Source organism: Oncorhynchus kisutch, linkage group LG20, assembly GCF_002021735.2.
Source record: "Oncorhynchus kisutch isolate 150728-3 linkage group LG20, Okis_V2, whole genome shotgun sequence".
Classification (NCBI taxonomy): Eukaryota; Metazoa; Chordata; class Actinopteri; order Salmoniformes; family Salmonidae; genus Oncorhynchus; species Oncorhynchus kisutch.
The window spans coordinates 38396978-38414627 of NC_034193.2; the positions used below are offsets into that span (position 1 = coordinate 38396978).

Consider the following 17650-nt stretch of genomic DNA (forward strand, 5'->3'; position numbering starts at 1 on the left):
AAGTGACGATACTGTCACCCTGCAACCTTTTTTCCCTAGAAATTAAGACCAGTGACAAGTTGACATGCTGACAGAGGTGAACCAATCCTGAAATCAAACTTGAGTTTGATGTAGCATATGTGTAATTAACACACTGTGCCAGAAATACGAGTGCAAAGACCATTAAAATATAGTACTTCTTGCCAGAATTGGATAAAACTACAATGTTGAAATACAACCGCACTACAGAGTGCATGCACATATTGTCCCCCACCCGCCCCCAGAACATTTCATACAAAAAGCTTGGTTTACAAAGATCCCTGTGTCTTTGCAAGAATGCTGTGCCAAGCACCCCTATATATTCTCATTCCGTCAAGGTGTCAGGTTCAAAATGCTTCATCGCAAGGGGACTACTGAGGGAAGCCCCCCCCACCCACCACTTCAAATATGTAAACATCCAGGATGAGAAACCACTGTTTTGAGAAGGGCACCAGCTCTTCCTTTGAAATGACGAAAGAGAGTAAACAAGGGAACTAAGCTTCTGAAAGAATATGCCGCAGACCAAATCAAATGCTAAAGACTAAAGCCCATAAGTAAGCACATGCAGTGATGTTGTGACTACTTTTTTGGTGGACCTATCCGTCCATGTCTGAGGTGGATGAGATGTGGGATGGCTCTAGTCAGTGTCTGCTGGTTGTCTCCTCTTTGGCGCTTCAATAATGAGTTTCTATTGAACCTTACAGTCAATGTATTGATTGAACAGTAGAATACTCAGGCTCTGTTCCAATACTTTAGAAATATGTCCTTCCTTCCTTGGGGAGAAATTACAAATCACTAATCTGACCAGGTTGGATTGGGGAAAGCAATAGGGTGGAAATCAGTGATTACAGTTCCTAAGGGTTTACCTAGTCCACTTCTAACACAAATGGGGCACAGACCTCTCCAGGCTTTTGAGCTGTGCAGGACGGAAATGAAGATGAAGACGAGCTAACTTGTCAAAAATAAACTTGCCTGTAACATTGTCACAATTGAGTTAGGAATATTGTTACCTAAAGCAATCTTACTGGAAGCAGCCACTCATTTTTAGGAACTAATTTTAAGTTTGTCTCCACAGATCAAATGCTGAGGTCAATTCAAAAGTGTTTATTTATGCCCACATTTCCTGGAAAAGGAATCCCTAGGCTGTGTTCAGTAGGCACGTAGTGGGAAAAAACTTTCGGAAACAGAGTGAAATGGGGATCAACTATCTGAACTTACCCAATAAGAAATACTTGTTTTCGTTTTCTATTGCAAAACGTTTTTGCTACTGTATATCCTAATGCACACAGCCCTGCTTTCTTCAGCAGTGCAACATAATAATAGCATGGCTAATTCCCTCCCTATGCCTTCCTCTTGGCCCTAACCCTTCAATGTTTGCCTATCTGGAAGGTGGAAGCATTTTGATGAAGCTATACCACTACACTGCTCAAACCTTTCCAGATCTGTAAACATTAAAGAATTAAGGCTGGAGTTAAATCCCGCCCTGTGAACTTTTATTAATGGTTTAAGTGCCACGGTCTTATTAGCATTAGTTACCAGACTCGCAGGCAGCATGTGGCAAATGTTTACCAGTTGTAAGAACAAGACACTGCAATAACCTTTCTTGGTAACAGTGTATGTTTTGACTGTGATGACAAACTGGAAAAGTATCAATGCAAATGACTAAAGCCATTTTCTTTGGAGATGTTGCATCGTCTTGATTTTGTATCTGACACTGTATAATACTGTACAGTACATACCACTAATCTGTCTGCCTTTAGTTTGTGAATCACTCCAACTTAAGGACAGTCCCTCTGATGAAAGAAACAATATGATTAAATGAGAAAAAAATATGTTTCAGGAATGTGTTGTTGGCGACCATCTCCTTCCTTCCCTGAGCTCGGCTTGGCTGTCGCCCCATGTTGATTCAATGGTTTATGTAACAGCAATTGTTTCCCTCTACTGCCAGGATTTGGCATGTTGCAACTTGACTAAAATCTTGCACCGTTTGCCAACAGGAGATTGGAGGACGCACCCACACGCATGTACACACACACACACACACCCACACACACATGCATGCACACGCATGCACACGCAAACAGAGACAAATGAGGACATTCTTTAATGACGGCTGCAAATCCATCATCCAAAGAAAGAGAGCAAAGGGGTAAATGGAAGTTAAGTGGTTCCCCACTTTACAGATCAAACACAATGAATCTTCATAACCTGCAGACAGCACATAAACTGTTCATATACGGTGTTATTGGCTTAACAAAATAGGACTACATGTAGTGTAAGATCTTCGTGCCAGTAAGGAATTTCACTAGAACTGTTTTCATACAAAGTGCTCTAAACTTGAAAAGGGACTGCAATCAATTTGAATGAATTCCAATTGGAATGAATCCTGAATTGACTGAATGACAATATGTGATGGCTATCTTTTGCCTCAATATCTGTTCATAAACTAGCATCGGTAGTACTCCAGAGGGAAATCTGCCTGCTGGGATTGCTCATGCAAATTGGGGCTCCTGCAATGCTGAGTACTGTAGCCTTAGTACTGAGTTTGTATAACTGCACTGCACTACAGTCCACTTATAAGAATCAACCTCTGGTCAAAAACTGTTTGGCAGATCCATTCCTATATACTTCAAATTACATTCGTCAGGGAGTGATGGAATCTTTGTATGTAGGGTTAAAATGATGCTGGACACTTCCATAACGAATCAGGGTATTTGTATTTTACTATAGTGTGCCCTAATCCTAATAAACACGCCCAAGTTAAGTTGCGTGGGCTTACTCTTACCACGGCAGTAGTTGAGCTCGTCCACCACAAATCCCGCGGCACACTGCATGGTGCCCTGGCTTTGGAAGGGGCTCTGGATGACCCGTCGGACAGGCAGAGCAGGGGCGGGTGCCAGAGGACGCTGTTCCTCCACCAGAGGGGCCACGGTGGGCTCGTCGTCACCATTACTGACGATGATCTGGGCATTCTGGGGCAGGCAGAAGTAGCCTCCGAAATGGTTGATGCACCTCATGCCGCCCTTGCAGGCGTCGGCCACCGTGGTACACTCGTTGATGTCTGAAACAGGGAGGACTGCATTCAGAGACAGACCTGGGTTCATATAGTAAGCCACGGCTTATTTTCTTTCAACTACTTAAGCTGCGCTTGATTGAGCTTGCCTGGCGCAATGACACCAGTGGAATAGCCCCAAAAGTGCTAATCCCACCCACCTGTCACTCCAGGTTGGAAAAAAACTAATAGTATTTGAACACAGGTCTGGTCGGAGTGTAACACCACCAAGTCAGCATGAGTGTACCAGGAAAACCCCCACCTCCACCATCAAAATGCTTGGTATACACATACTGTATGGTATGTGTACAGTACGGTGTCTGCTAGAACTGATCGTATCTCTTCTATAGTGCTATTCAATTAATCTACTAATCAATCTATTCATTAAGTCAGAAACGTACAAGGACATTTGACAAAGTGTTGATAAGCACCTCTTACCTTTGCATTCTTGTCGTTCCATGTCAAATGTATAGCCATCTGTGCACTGCGAATAGAAATAAGGGAGGATAAGTATCTGGTCCTCAATTGATTGGTTTGTTGATTGATTGAGGGATTGATTGATTAATCGATTGATTAATTGATCTACAAAATACGTATCACATATCTCTGAAGCTTTACAGTCTACATCTCATTAAATATGTAGTCTTATGCTCATTTGTTATGCCACTTTGAGCCTATATATGAGGAAATCAGGCAGACAGCAATTAAGGAGTCAGCCTGAAGAACACCTGTGTCTCCCTAATTCACCCCAAAACAATGTGTTTAGTCTGTCGCCATCCAGGGTGGAATGTCTGCTCTCCTCGCTTGCTCTCTTCTGAGTCATGGGACTTGCCACTGTGTGTGCACGGGCATGTGTTGTCTCTAGTCTCCATGAGTCCAGACTCATGTTATTACCTCCATAATTCATCAGCTCCAACAACAACAACTTCAACTACAGTCATTTGTCGAGAAGGAGACATCCTCCACTGGAGACATGCCAATGCTATCCCACCCCATCAGTGTCCATTCCAAGCCCTCTGTTAATTTTCATTAACGTTCACTTGGTACATGAGTCAGGGTGGGGGTCAACTCACATTTCAATCCAGGAAGTGAATGAACATTTTAATTCATAAAATGCAAATTGTCCATTTTCTTACAATGACGATTTTCATTTCCTGAATTAAAAAATGTAATTGACCCCATCCTTGACTTGAATGAAATACCACTTTGAAAAACGTATATTGTCCTTCAGTACTGGCTCTTGCTTGTGCTGCCAATTACAAAAATAAGTTTGTGGCTAATTTGCTGCAAATTAAGTATTGTGTGACATAATTTTGCAAATGTTGGCCACTGGTGGTGAATCTGCAGCAAACCTTAGGCAACAATAATATTTATTGCCACTAGTGGCAAACAGTTCGCCAGAGTTTTTTTCTGACAAACAATTCTCTCAAGATTCTATTTTAATCTGTGGCAAACTTGTGGCAACAATATTTAATAGTGGCAAACCAGAAGTAGTTCCAAGACCAGTAAGCATTGATGACCAGTCGGTGGGAGAAGACAAATCTATTGGAAATGCAAACCAAGTGATCTACCTACCGAAGTTGTACAGTGAGTGTCTAATTTATTAATTAAACATCCTAATAAACTTAAATCATGTTAGCTAATTGATGCCTGTTTAGCAGTTTTATGGGATAGAGTGAAACACATGTTGTTACAAACTGTCAGTGCCACAGACTGGCTAGTCCTCAGCTAGTGGCTAGCGCTTAGCTATATAGCTATCATATTTTTGCACAATTAATGTGGTAGCTAGCTAGCTAACTAATGACTTGCCTAAACACATTTTTAGGTAAAGACTTGCTGTCTTGTAATAACAAATGTCAATATGCTAGTGTCACTGATCAGTACCATGTTAGCTAGCACAACAGCTAAGTTAAAGTAGCAACAAGCAATATGAGCTGACTTGACCAGCTCAATATGAACTGACTTGATCAGAGCAAACCTTAACTTTTGAAGATGGATCCCCTGCCCATACCCGTCCTGTCGGAAGAGGATGCATCAACACCCTGGAAATATGTTTGTGGTGTCACATGTGCTCCCTGTCCGGCCTCTAGGTCACCAGGCTGCTCGTTATGGCGCACACCTGTCACTATCGTTATGTGGATTATGACACTCACCTGGACTCCATCACCTCCTTGATTACCTCCCCTATATATGTCACTCCCTTTGATTCCTTCCCCAGGTGTCATTGTTCCTGTTTCAGTTTCATGACTGTACTTTGTATTATGTTTTGTTTATTGATTGATTAACTCACTCACTCCCTGAACTTGCTTCCCGACTCTCAGCGCACATCGTTACAGAATGACGCCTCACCAAAGTGAAGCATCAGGGATTGATACATTCTTTTGGAGGTGATGTCGCGTCCGGGTGTCAGAACCGGAGCTACCTGGGAGGCCTTAGCCGGTTTGTCAGATTCCCATGCCTCGGTGGGTTCGACGGGTTTCCCTGCCTCAACGGGCTCGATGGCTTCCCCCGCCTCAACGCGCTCGACGGGCTCCCGTGCCTCGACGGACTCCCGTGCCTCGACCGAGGCAACCGAGGAGGTCTCAGCTGGCTCATCAGGCTCTCCCGCCTCAGCCGGTTCGTCAGGTTTCTGCGCTTCAGCGGAGGCGACCAGTCCTCTCCTAATCCCCGGAATCATCCCTGTACTTGGCGTCCTGCGGCTGAAGCTGAATGTGCCGGGGAGGGAGTACTGTCACGTATGCTCTCTCTCCGGGCCTCTAGGTTGCCAAGCTCCCGCGCCTCAGCTGGATCGACAGGTTCCAGCACCTTCGCAGTGGTGACTGGTTCGCTCCTGATCCCCGGGATCATCATCTTGGTCCCCGGGATCATCATCTTGGTCGGAGTCCTGCGGCTTGAGCCGTGCGTCGGAGTACTGTCACATGTGCTCCCTCTCCGCACACCTGTCACCATCGTTACGCTCATTATGGCACTCACCTGGACTCATTCACCTCCTTGATTACCTGCCCTATATGTCACACCCTTTGGTTCCTTCCCCAGGTGTCATTGTTCCTGTTTCAGTATCATGTCTGTGCGTTGTTCATGTTTCTTGTTTTGTATTATGTTTTGTTTATTGATTAAATTACTCACTCCCTGAACTTGCTTCCCAACTCTCAGCGCACATAATTACATGTGGTGCATTCACTCATAACACTTTTCTGTGATAAATGAGTGTAATGTAATCTTCAAGCTTGATAAGGTAAGCAAATTCATACATGTAGTATTCTCATAAATGTAGCCTGCTATACATTTCATCTTTGCAAAAATCTGCTCTTTAAACTGCTAGCTCATCTTGATCATGTGTTGTTCCTTCTCTTTCTAGAAGCAAACAGTTACCAAGCAGAAACACAGATTGATTAGTTTGAATCAGTTGTGTTGTCGCTTGGCTGGAGAAATATCTCATACTGTGGGTCTCTAGGAACAGTTGGCAACACATTTAGATTTAATAGTCCTGAGTCCCAGTTTATGCTAGCAATTATAATTTTTTTGTATAGCATTTGCACAAGGTAGAATCATTTGTTTTCTTGTTGAAAATATATAAAATGCCAGTTTCAGTAAGAAGCATAGTAAGATCAAGGCAACTTTAACAGCTGACCCCAGTAATTGTTTTCAGTATCTTAATGTTTGTGTTTTCTGATTGTGTCAGTGCATGCAGTCATTAAGCATTGTACGAAGAACAAAGTTCACTCAAAGGTAATAGTTCTGAACTGTTTTTTAATTTTCTTTTAACTTCCATTGGTTGAAAGCAAATTTCTTATCAGTTATCACTTAGTTCATGAACATTTGTTAGTTAAACATCCTAAGGTTAAAATCCCCATAGTGTTCACATTTCTCTCATGTAGGAAATATTCAGTCTTTGCTCATTTTTTTTCCTTAGCATGCTGATAATCATTTCAAGTTGTATTGGATTTATTTTTGTATCTGTTATTAATACATTTAATATATGTAGTTTAGTATATTTAGTACATTAAGTATGTTTAAATGAACTTGCTGCTCACAGAGAAGCTAAACAAAAAGTTGTGTGATTGGTTTTATGTAGATAAGACATTTAATCAGTGTTGAGGAAGCTACTCAAAGTTTTCCAAGCTACCAATTACTTCACACTGGAAGAAGTTAAACTACCTTTAACAAACAGTTTACTTAACTATATCTGAGAATTAGACGTTCATCCATGTTGTTCAAATGTCAAATTTCGAAGTTGTTGCAAACGTCACATTTTGATGTTTTTAAAGGTTAAGTTTAGGCATTAACTCTGAATGTTTAAGGAACAAGGTAAAGTTTGGGTTAGGCTTAAAACAAAAATCTCAAAAACAACTTTCTATCATTGGATTTGAACTTGCAACCTTTGGGTATCAGAGGCAGATGCTTACACCCACATATGCCATCCCTGTCCACAATGCCCTTGCACAGCATTTCCCAAACTCGGTCCCCAGGTGCACATTTTGGCTTTTGCCCTAACACTACACAGCTGATTAAAATGATCAAAGCTTGTTCTTTAGATCCTTTTTTGATTAGGCTGTGTAGTGCTAGGGCAAAAACCAAAACGTGCACCCCTTGGAGTCCCGAGGACAAAGTTTGGGAACTTCTTGTCGCGCGTGGTGGGGGTGAGCAGGTCATCTGTTCATCTGTTCACCCACACACGCTCGCAATTACCAATAACCCATCCACAACCGCCCGACTATAAGTGATGAAGTGAAAATCTGGAGGCCCGGAACCGACCCTAACCCGTAATATAGAAATGTTTTTGCTGTAGGCCACAGCCAGAGACGGTAGAAAGATTTTGACAGGAGGTGCATGCTTTTTTTTTGCATGATTAAGATATGTTTCTGCTTATAATTTCCAATTTTTTTTGTAGGCTATTTGTTAGTCAACATATCTATAGATACATACAGCTTCTCTTCTGTCATTTATGTGACTAAATAAACCCTTGCTCGCCAGAAGAATGCCATATATCTATTGAATGAATGCTTCAATCTAGTTGACATTGGTTCTCTGTCATCTATGCTTCTTTAATGGAGAAAACATGTTAAGGGACCAGTGAAAAAATGCAATAACGCCCCCCCCCAAAAAAATAAAAATAAATTTGAAAATATTTTCTGTGTAAAATGTCCAAATTCCATCAGTTTGACCGGTTGCAAGGAAAGGAAAGAGAAAGCTGTGAAAACGACCCAACATATTTCTGATAAGATTTCAGTTCGGCTTGGATGCATATTTTATGTGGTTGAAATACTATTAGCTTTAAGGATGCTGATAAAGATAGCATCTCTACAGACATTATCTTTTTTTCACATTTAATTTATTTTAATTTATTTATAGTTTTTTTGTATTAACACCCCATTTTTGTCCCACATTTTGTGGTATCCAATTGGTAGAAGTTACAGTCTTGTCTCATCGCTGCAACACCACGCGTCTCCAAAACACAACCCAACCAAGCTGCACTGCTTCTTGACACAATGCCCATCCAACCCGGAAGCAAGCCGTACCAATATGACGGAGGAAACACCTTACACCTGGTGACCTGGTCAGCGTGCACTGCGTCCGCCCCGCCACAGGAGTCGCTAGTGTGCGATGAGACAAGGATATCCCTGCCGGCCAAACCCTCCCCTAACCCGGACGACACTGGGTCAATTGTGCGCCGCCTCCCATGGGTCGCAGCCGGCTCCAGTGGCACAGCCTTAGACCCCTGCGCCACTCGGGAGGCCCCTTACCTTAATTTAACTAGGCAAGTCAGTTAAGAACAAATTCTTATTTACAATGGCGGCCTACACCGGCCAAACCCGGTGTAGGCCGGGCCAATTGTGAGCCGACCCTATGGGACTCCCAATCACGGCTGGTTGTGATACAGCCTGAATCTAACTGCACATTAACATTCTCTCAAGATGCTGAAAGAAATAAATAATATTTCTCCACTCCGGTTCCTGAGTCAAAATTTTGCCTACAGTTGGTGTATCATTTTACTGGAAGAAATGCTTCATTCTGCAGGAATTAATATTAAGATTATAGACCTACAGTCAGATTTAATTTATTCCATCTGAACAGTAGGCTACAGTAGGCTATTATTTTCTCTTTATTCAACCTGCCCCCCACCCGCCCTTCATCCACACCATATTGCATGACCCTAAACCTGCCTTCCCCGCAGTATAACTGTGGGGACTGCGGGTTATGAGTTCAGAAGGCTGTCAGTCAAAACCCATACAGAGCTGTGAAGTGGAGACCCTGAGATCTGACGTCATGTATAGCATGTTCAAATGTAAGCACATTTTATTGTTAGATGTTATTGCGAGTGTAGTAAAATGCTTATGCTTCTAGATCCAACAGTACAGCAGTATCTAACAGGTAATATCTAGCAATTCCACAACAACCCTAATATCTAACAAATTCCACAACAAAACCTAATAACACAATCTAGTAAAGGAATGGGATACGAATATATAAGTATAAAATATATGGATGAGCAGTGACAGAACGGGAAGATGCAATGGATAGTAAAGAATAGATAGTAAAGAATACAGTATACATTATTGCTCAAATGAGATGAGCAATGCGAGATATGTAAACATTCTTAAAGTGGCATTATTAAAGTGACTAGTGTTCCATTTATTAAAGTGGCCAATGATATCAAGTCTGTAAGTAGGCAACCGCCTCTGTGCTAGTGTTGGCTGTTTAACAATCTGATGGCTTGAAATTGAAAAACAGCTTCTATCTCTCTGTCCCAGAATTGCGACTCCACTTTGTCTCTATATTGACAGTTTGCTTGTTTGATTGCCTTATGGAGGGAATAACTATTCGGCCATATTTCCAGTCACCTCGCCATGATTAAATGCGGTGGTACGTGCTCTCAGTTTTGCACGAATGGTGCCATCAATTCACAGTTTCTGGTTAGGGAAGGTTTTAACAGTCACAGTGGGTAAAACATCTCCTATACACTTCCTTATAAACTCCCTCACCGAGTCAGCATATACAGTGGGGCAAAAAAATATTTAGTCAGCCACCAAATGTGCAAGTTCTCCCACTTAAAAAGATGAGAGAGGCCTGTAATTTTCAACTATGACAGACAAAATGAGAAAAAATCCAGAAAATCTCATTGTAGGATTTTTTATTAATTTAATGAATGGTGGAAAATAAGTATTTGGTCAATAACAAAAGTTTATCTTAATACTTTGTTATATACCCTTTGTTGGCAATGACAGAGGTCAAACGTTTTCTGTAAGTCTTCACAAGGTTTTCACACACTGTTGCTGGTATTTTGGCCCATTCCTCCATGTAGATCTCCTCTAGAGCAGTGATGTTTTGGGGCTGTTGCTGGGCAACACGGACTTTCAATTCCCTCTAAAGATTTTCTATGGGGTTGAGATCTGGAGACTGGCTAGGCCACTCCAGGACCTTGAAATGCTTCTTACGAAGCCACTCCTTTGTTGCCCGGGCAGTGTGTTTGGGATCATTGTCATGCTGAAAGACCCAGCCACGTTTCATCTTCAATGCCCTTGCTGATGGAAGGAGGTTTTCACTCAAAATCTCACGATACATGGCCCCATTCATTATTTCCTTTACATGGATCAGTCTTCCTGGTCCCTTTGCAGAAAAACAGCCCCAAAGCATGATGTTTCCACCCCCATGCTTCACAGTAGGTATGGTGTTCTTTGGATGCAACTCAGCATTCTTTGTCCTCCAAACACGACAAGTTGATTTTTAACCAAAAAGTTATATTTTGGTTTCATCTGACCATATGACATTCTCTCAATCTTCTTCTGGATCATCCAAATGCTGTCTAGCAAAATTCAGATGGGCCTGGACATGTACTGGCTTAAGCAGAGGGACACGTCTGGCACTGCAGGATTTGAGTCCCTGGCGGCGTAGTGTGTTACTGATGGTAGGCTTTGTTACTTTGGTCCCAGCTCTCTGCAGGTCATTCACTAGGTCACCCTGTGTGGTTCTGGGATTTTTGCTCACCGTTCTTTTGATCATTTGAAACAGAGTATGTTACAATCCTAGATATCTCTTTGGAAAGCAACTCTTACCCTGATTTCGTCAACTTTGTTAATTAGGGACTGGACATTAGCGAGTAATATACTCGGAAGCAGTGGGTGGTGTGAGCACATCCGAAGCCTCACTAGAAGACCGCTCAGGCGCCCTCTCCTCTGGAATCAGTTCAAATGCCCTTGGAGGTGCAGACTGTCACGCCCTAACCATAGAGAGCCCTTGTTTCTCTATGGTGTAGTAGGTCAGGGCGTGACATGGGGGTATTCTAGTTTAATATTTCTATGTTGTGTTCTAGTTTATATTTTCAATGTTGGTGTTTTGTATGATTCCCAATTAGAGGCAGCTGGTAATCGTTGTCTCTAATTGGGGATCATATTTAAGTAGCTATTTTTCCCACCCGTGTTTGTGGGATATTGTTTATGTTAGTGTGTGTGGGCACTACGACTTCACGGTCGTTGTAAGTTTTGTTTCACTTTGTATTAAAAAGATGTGGAACTCAATGCACGCTGCGCCTTGGTCCGATCATTTTGAAGTTTGTGACACAGGCAAAGAATCCGCTTTGGGAAAATTGTATTCCTGGTCGTAGTGCTGGTTGTGCTGGGAAGTTGATGTCTCTCTGATATCCAATAGTTCTTCCCAATAGTTCTTCCAATAGTTCTTCCCGGACTAGAAGCGAAGCTGCCATCTCTATCGGCGCCATCTGTGGCTGTACAGTAATGTTGAAAACGTGTGTTCAAATTTACACTCTTGTCAGTGTCCAAATCTGCCATTTCCAACCTGTATACCCGTATAAGTACGAGGGTAAAGGGCTACCTAAAGTTACTTTGAAAAAGTAGTTCACTGCATTTAAACTACCTCGTGAAAGAATGATCATGTAAATCTGAAATGTCATAGACCACAAATTGCAAGAACAGATCACGTTGAATTCATATCTTAACAGAATGTTTTTGTGTTTAATAGACCATGTTTTAAGTGAGAGTTGGGCAGGTTTCATGCCTGAAAAATAAAGTAAATGATTGCATAATTTATAACATTTTTGCAAACAAAGTATTATGTAGTTCCAGTAGTTAGCTGCACCACTACCTGGTAAAAAAGTTGTTAACTACCTAGATTTTTATTTATCTCAACTACCACCAAGCTACTGGAAAATGTAGTTAAATTACTAGTTGAAATATGCTGAACAAAAATATAAATGTAACATGTAAAGTGTTGGTTTCATGAGCTGAAATAAAAGATCCCAGAAATGTTCCATGTGCACAAAAATGTATTTCTCTCAAATTGTTCACAAATGTCTTTCCATCCCTGTTAGTAAGCATTTTTCCTTTGCAAGATAATTAATCCACCTGACAGGCGGATATCAAGAAGCTGATTAAGCATGATTATTACACAGGTGCACCTTGTGCTGAGGACAATAAAAGGCCACTAATATGTGCAGTTTTTCCACACAACACAATGCCACAGATTTTGTTTTGTGGGAGCATGCAATTGGCATGCTGACTGCAGGAATGTCCACCAGAGCTATTGCCAGAAAATTGAATGTTAATTTCTCTACCATAAGCCGTTTTAGAGAATTTGGCAGTTCATCCAATCGGCATCACAATCGCAGACCACGTGTAACCACACCAGCCCAGGAACTCCACATCCCACTTCTTAACCTGCAGGATCGTCTGAGACCAGCCACCTAGACAGCTGATGAAACTGTTGGTTTGCACAACAGAAGAATTTCTGCACAGACTGTCAGAATCCGTCTCAGGGAAGCTCATCTTCCTGCTCCTCGTCCTCACCAGGGTCTTGACCTGACTGCAGTTCGGTGTCATAACCAACTTCAGTGGGCAAATGCTCACCTTCGATGGCCACTGGCATGCTGGAGAAGTGTGCTCTTCACGGCTGAATCCCGGTATCAACTGTACCAGGCAGATGGCGTCATATGGGCGAGCAGTTTGCTGATGTCAACATTGTGAACAGAATGCCCCCATGGTGGCAGTGGGGTTATGGTATGGGCAGGAATAAGCTATGGACAACAAACACAATTGCATTTTATCAATGGCAATTTGAATGCACAGAGATACTGTGATGAGATCCTGAAGCCCATTGTTGTGCCATTCATACGCTGCCATCACCTCATGTTTCAGAATGATATTGCAAGGATCTGTACACAAATCTTGAAAGTTGAAAATGGCCCAGTTCTTCCATGGCCTGCACACTCACCAGACATGTCACCCACCCATTGAGCATGTTTGGGATGCTCTCAAATCAAATCTATTGGTCACATACACATACACATATTACCCTCAATGTTATTGAGGGTGTTTGTGCTTGTGTTCCTAGCTCCAACAGTGCAGTAGTATCTAACAATTCACAACAATACACAAATCTAAAAGTAAAAGAATGGAATGAAGAAATACATTAATATTAGGACGATCAATGTCGGAGTGGCTCTGGATCGATGTGTATGACAGCGTGTTCCAGTTCCCGCCAATATCCAGCAACTTTGCACAGCCATTGAAGTAGAGTGGGAGAACATTCAACAGGCCACAATCAACACCCTGATCAACTCTATGCTAAGGAGATGTGTCGCACTACATGAGGCAAATGGTGGTCACACCAGATGCTGACGGGTTTTCTGATCCACGCCCCTACCTTTTTTAAGGTGTGTATGACCAACATAATCATATCTGTAGTCTCAGTCATGTGAAATCCATAGATTAGGGCCTAATGAATTGATTTCAACTGACTGATTTCCTTATATGAACTGTAGCTCAGTAAAATAGTTGAAATTGCTACATGTTGCGTTTATAGTTTTGTTCAGTGTACATGTAGTTCACTACTCCCCAACACTGCATTAAATGTTGTTAATACAGAAAGTAACCAAAAATCTGAACTAATTGGTATATTCATATGTTGCAGGAAACAATAGATGTTCGCTACAAGCTTTCTAGAATTGTTTTCCAGAAGTTTTCCAGAAGTTCCACAAGTCACTGCAAATTTGACGCCAGTTTGCCACAAAACTGAACATTTGACCTTGGCACAAACTTGTGGAAAATTGACCAAAGAGTTGCCACAACTGTTGAACGGAAGCCGGTTTTTTCGGTAAGGAGCTGCGTCTTTTAGTGCCATTTTGTTGTTGCAGCATGCACTGTAGTGTATGCATGTGGAGGTTGTGAGAGTGGCACTTGCCGTGTATGAGATGGGTTCCTCAGCCTCCTGCGAGACGGCCACGTTGACAACAACACTCAAGCACAAGTAAATCCGTAGCATTGTGACGTCCCTGCGACATTGAGAAAAAGATTGAGTGAGAAAATGTGTTTTTCAAGTAAGTGTCCTTGTGAACATGTTGAGTCTCAGAATGTTCCAGAAATGTCTGTATACATTGGCAAAATGTTTGCAGAATACATATCATTTGGTCCAGTTTTCTTTATGTTTCACAAATGGAAGTCCACAACCTTCCTGTAACATTCCCATGGCCAGTACTCACTTTCTAACACATGCTGAGGAAGGCACTAAGTTGAGATCTGTGTCAGCATGGACATGATTCTCACAAACCAAATTCATAGCTCTGTCCGTTTTATGTTATATTATCATGAAAGTATATAAGATATGATATGATATGCTGATTATAACATTATATGGTGCATACATTATAATTGCCATTACTATTTGAAAATTGGCATTATGACCTGTATAGCAAAACTTCCTTAATGAAGAATTCAGCACATTCTATTACTATTTAACTATTTTCCTAAGCTGGATAGAGCAACATCCCCTTTGCACGATGTCCCTTCATTGAAAACAGGAAATGCTTGGAAAATCATGTTCAAATTCCAGGGCATGACCTGTGGCAAACTTACAGTAATACCACAATGCCTAATGCTGGCATATCGATATTGCGTATCCAGTGTCTGAAAAAGTAGGTACTGTATGTATTAAGGTTGTCCCAAATAGTGGGTCAGCTGGGATGCAGACACTAGTAAATCACACAGCTATGATTCTGCCATTCTCCTCCATAATTACAACAGTGAACTTGACTACAGAATAATTGGCTGTGTGTGTGTGTGTGTGTGTGTGTGTGTGTGTGTGTGTGTGTGTGTGTGTGTGTGTGTGTGTGTGTGTGTGTGTGTGTGTGTGTGTGTGTGTGTGTGTGTGTGTGTGTGTGTGTGTGTGTGTGTGTGTGTATGTGTGTGTGCAGAGTGAAAACCAATTGTAAAGCGTCTTTATTGCACCATCAGTTGGTGTATGTTGTTAAGAAAAATAATTACATCAGGAGAGTAATTGTTAGGCAAGTACAAACATCTCCATTGGGAGCCCAGCCTGGTCTCATAGACTAGATGTAACATAGTAAAAGTAAATCCAGGACACCCAATTTAGTATGATATGTTCCGTTTGGTATGGTTACATGAGACAGAATGTTACTTAAGGGAAAATCATAAGGAGGTTGGGTGTATAACAATGTGAACATCTAGCAACCCAAAAGGTTGCATGTTTGAATCTCAAAGACAACTTTAGCATTTTTGCTAATTACTTACTACTTTTTTTAGCTAATTGGCAACAACTTATCATTAAAGCTAATCCTTCCGCTAACCTTGCGACATCCACAAATGAATACTTACCATAAAATAACTAAATGGATTGTCTCAAATGTACTTACTGAATGATACAAAATGCTCTGAGACCAGGTTGCATTCACTTTTTTTTGGCAAAGGTTCAAATCCCCCTCCAGCTATCTTCTGAATCACCCTATCAGTTTAATGTTTTCTCTGAAAGTACATCCCCATTCCGCGTTTAGCTCTTGTTAATAATGTAAGTACTTTAAAGTTTAATAAATCATTATATCCTATTGGTGTCGTATCTAGCGTTATCAACATAACATATTTTAACACTAATCGCCCCACGTAGTAACGTTTGAGTTACAAGATAAACCACAGGCTAGATAGCCAACTATCTTCCCAGGGACTAAAGATGAAAACTACCAAACTGGCTAAATCTGGCACATTAAATGTTAATTAATGTGCATTGTCCCTGTCAAATACATAAATTGGCCTAGAATAGAAACGGTCAATTCCGACATGGTGCGAATGTCTGATGCAGCGATTATAAACAAAACCAATTTCCGATTATAACAATGATGCAATATATACAAACATCATATATTGGATTTGTAATAAATGATTTAACGTCTCCTGAACAATGCGCATTCAATTCAACAGATCAAATGTAGATTTGTATCATAATGACATGCAACCTAATTTGGAGTAGTGCAAAATGTAACGTTAGGCTATGCAATGTACGGTTTCATTTGCATTCGATAGGATTGCAATTTACCTGTAAAATTACTTTTTAGTTGGGTGTGTATCAATATTGAATTGATTATTTTCCTCCGGAGGGTCCCGTCAGAAGTGATGGTGAGTCTGAAGAAGCAACTTCTCCCTGAAATCAGTACACTTATGTACAAATTACCAGGGTATCACAGGGTAACAAAAGGATCGGGAGGTGGTGCTATCTTTACAGGTTACATCCGCGTCAAATGTTTTTGTCTCTTTAACGTTGCAAAGTAATTTCTACTGTATCTAATAAAAAGCATTGCGCCCCCTCTACCGGAGATGTGAAAATATTGAGGCAGGTAAATGTAATAGGACAACTTGGCACTGCCAGAATGTCTTTGTTCCAATGTAATTGTTAAGCCCTGTTTGGAGGGATCAGAGAGTGTAGCGTAAACTATACGAAGTCTTAGACCAGACAGAGACAGCATACAGGAGCTCTATAAATCGTAACTTTAATCTTGACAGGCAACTACCATCTCAATTAGTTCAGATGACAGACAGGATTTTATAGTCACCGGTCAGGCATTACTTATCAATGATGAACATCCAATTTTCATCCTAACATTGACAACACAGGGACAATCTCAATTGGATACTCCTGATGTCCGTTCTCCTCCCTTCCTTCTCAAAACCCATTGGAGAAGGTCAGAGGGGACAATTGAGATTCTTTCGTTATCACACTTCCTCTGACAGCCTCTGCCTGTAAGATTTACATTTATTTAAATTAATGAAGCAACCGTTGATTTATAGGCCTAAGACTAGTGTTAGGTTTGAAGGGTAGACATGACCACAGATGTCATAGCAAACTGTACTCTTTTAATTATAACTTCAACTGAACAATACAGAACGTTGGGGGGCTTAACATATCCCCAGGGTCAGAGAAACCAACTAGAGATGGGACAATTATGGAATTTTGGGTCACAATTAATTGTCATGCAACATGTTACACAATGAAACGTTTTTGTGTTCTCCTTTTTAAAAGAATAATTAACAAAAATGCATTCTCCCTCTGCATTCACAAGGACAACTAACCTTGAAAGAATCTCAATTGGTTTTGCTCGCCTCCTCTCCTCTGTCCTTCTTCCTCTCCTCACCTATTTTTGAAAAAGGTCAAAAGTAATCGAGGAACGGAAACGAGGAGAGGAAACAAATGCGCTTGTATAAAACAAAAGCACCATGTTTGCTGAAGAAGACAGGACTCCATGCTGCTCCTCCTGCTCCCTATCATGCTGGACCTGGAGATGTG

The 17650-nt window shown here is 41.3% G+C and overlaps 1 protein-coding gene across 2 annotated transcripts in view; it reads right to left on the minus strand.

Annotated features, from left to right (window-relative positions):
- The window catches only part of LOC109875530 (EGF-containing fibulin-like extracellular matrix protein 1), a 28717-nt gene extending 12102 nt beyond the window's left edge, over window positions 1–16615 (minus strand). The window contains exons 1-4 of one of the 2 annotated variants that reach the window (XM_020467865.2): window positions 16406–16615; window positions 14264–14354; window positions 3509–3554; window positions 2804–3079 (exon numbers count right to left, since the gene is read on the minus strand). In XM_020467865.2, coding sequence (XP_020323454.1) covers window positions 2804–3079; window positions 3509–3554; window positions 14264–14344 — 403 coding nt within the window. In that variant the 5' untranslated portion in view covers window positions 14345–14354; window positions 16406–16615. Of the gene's footprint in view, window positions 1–2803; window positions 3080–3508; window positions 3555–5048; window positions 5172–14263; window positions 14355–16405 lie in introns of those variants that run through there. The other variant, XM_031799631.1, reaches the window with a different exon arrangement.
- Window positions 16616–17650: the final 1035 nt, after the last annotated feature.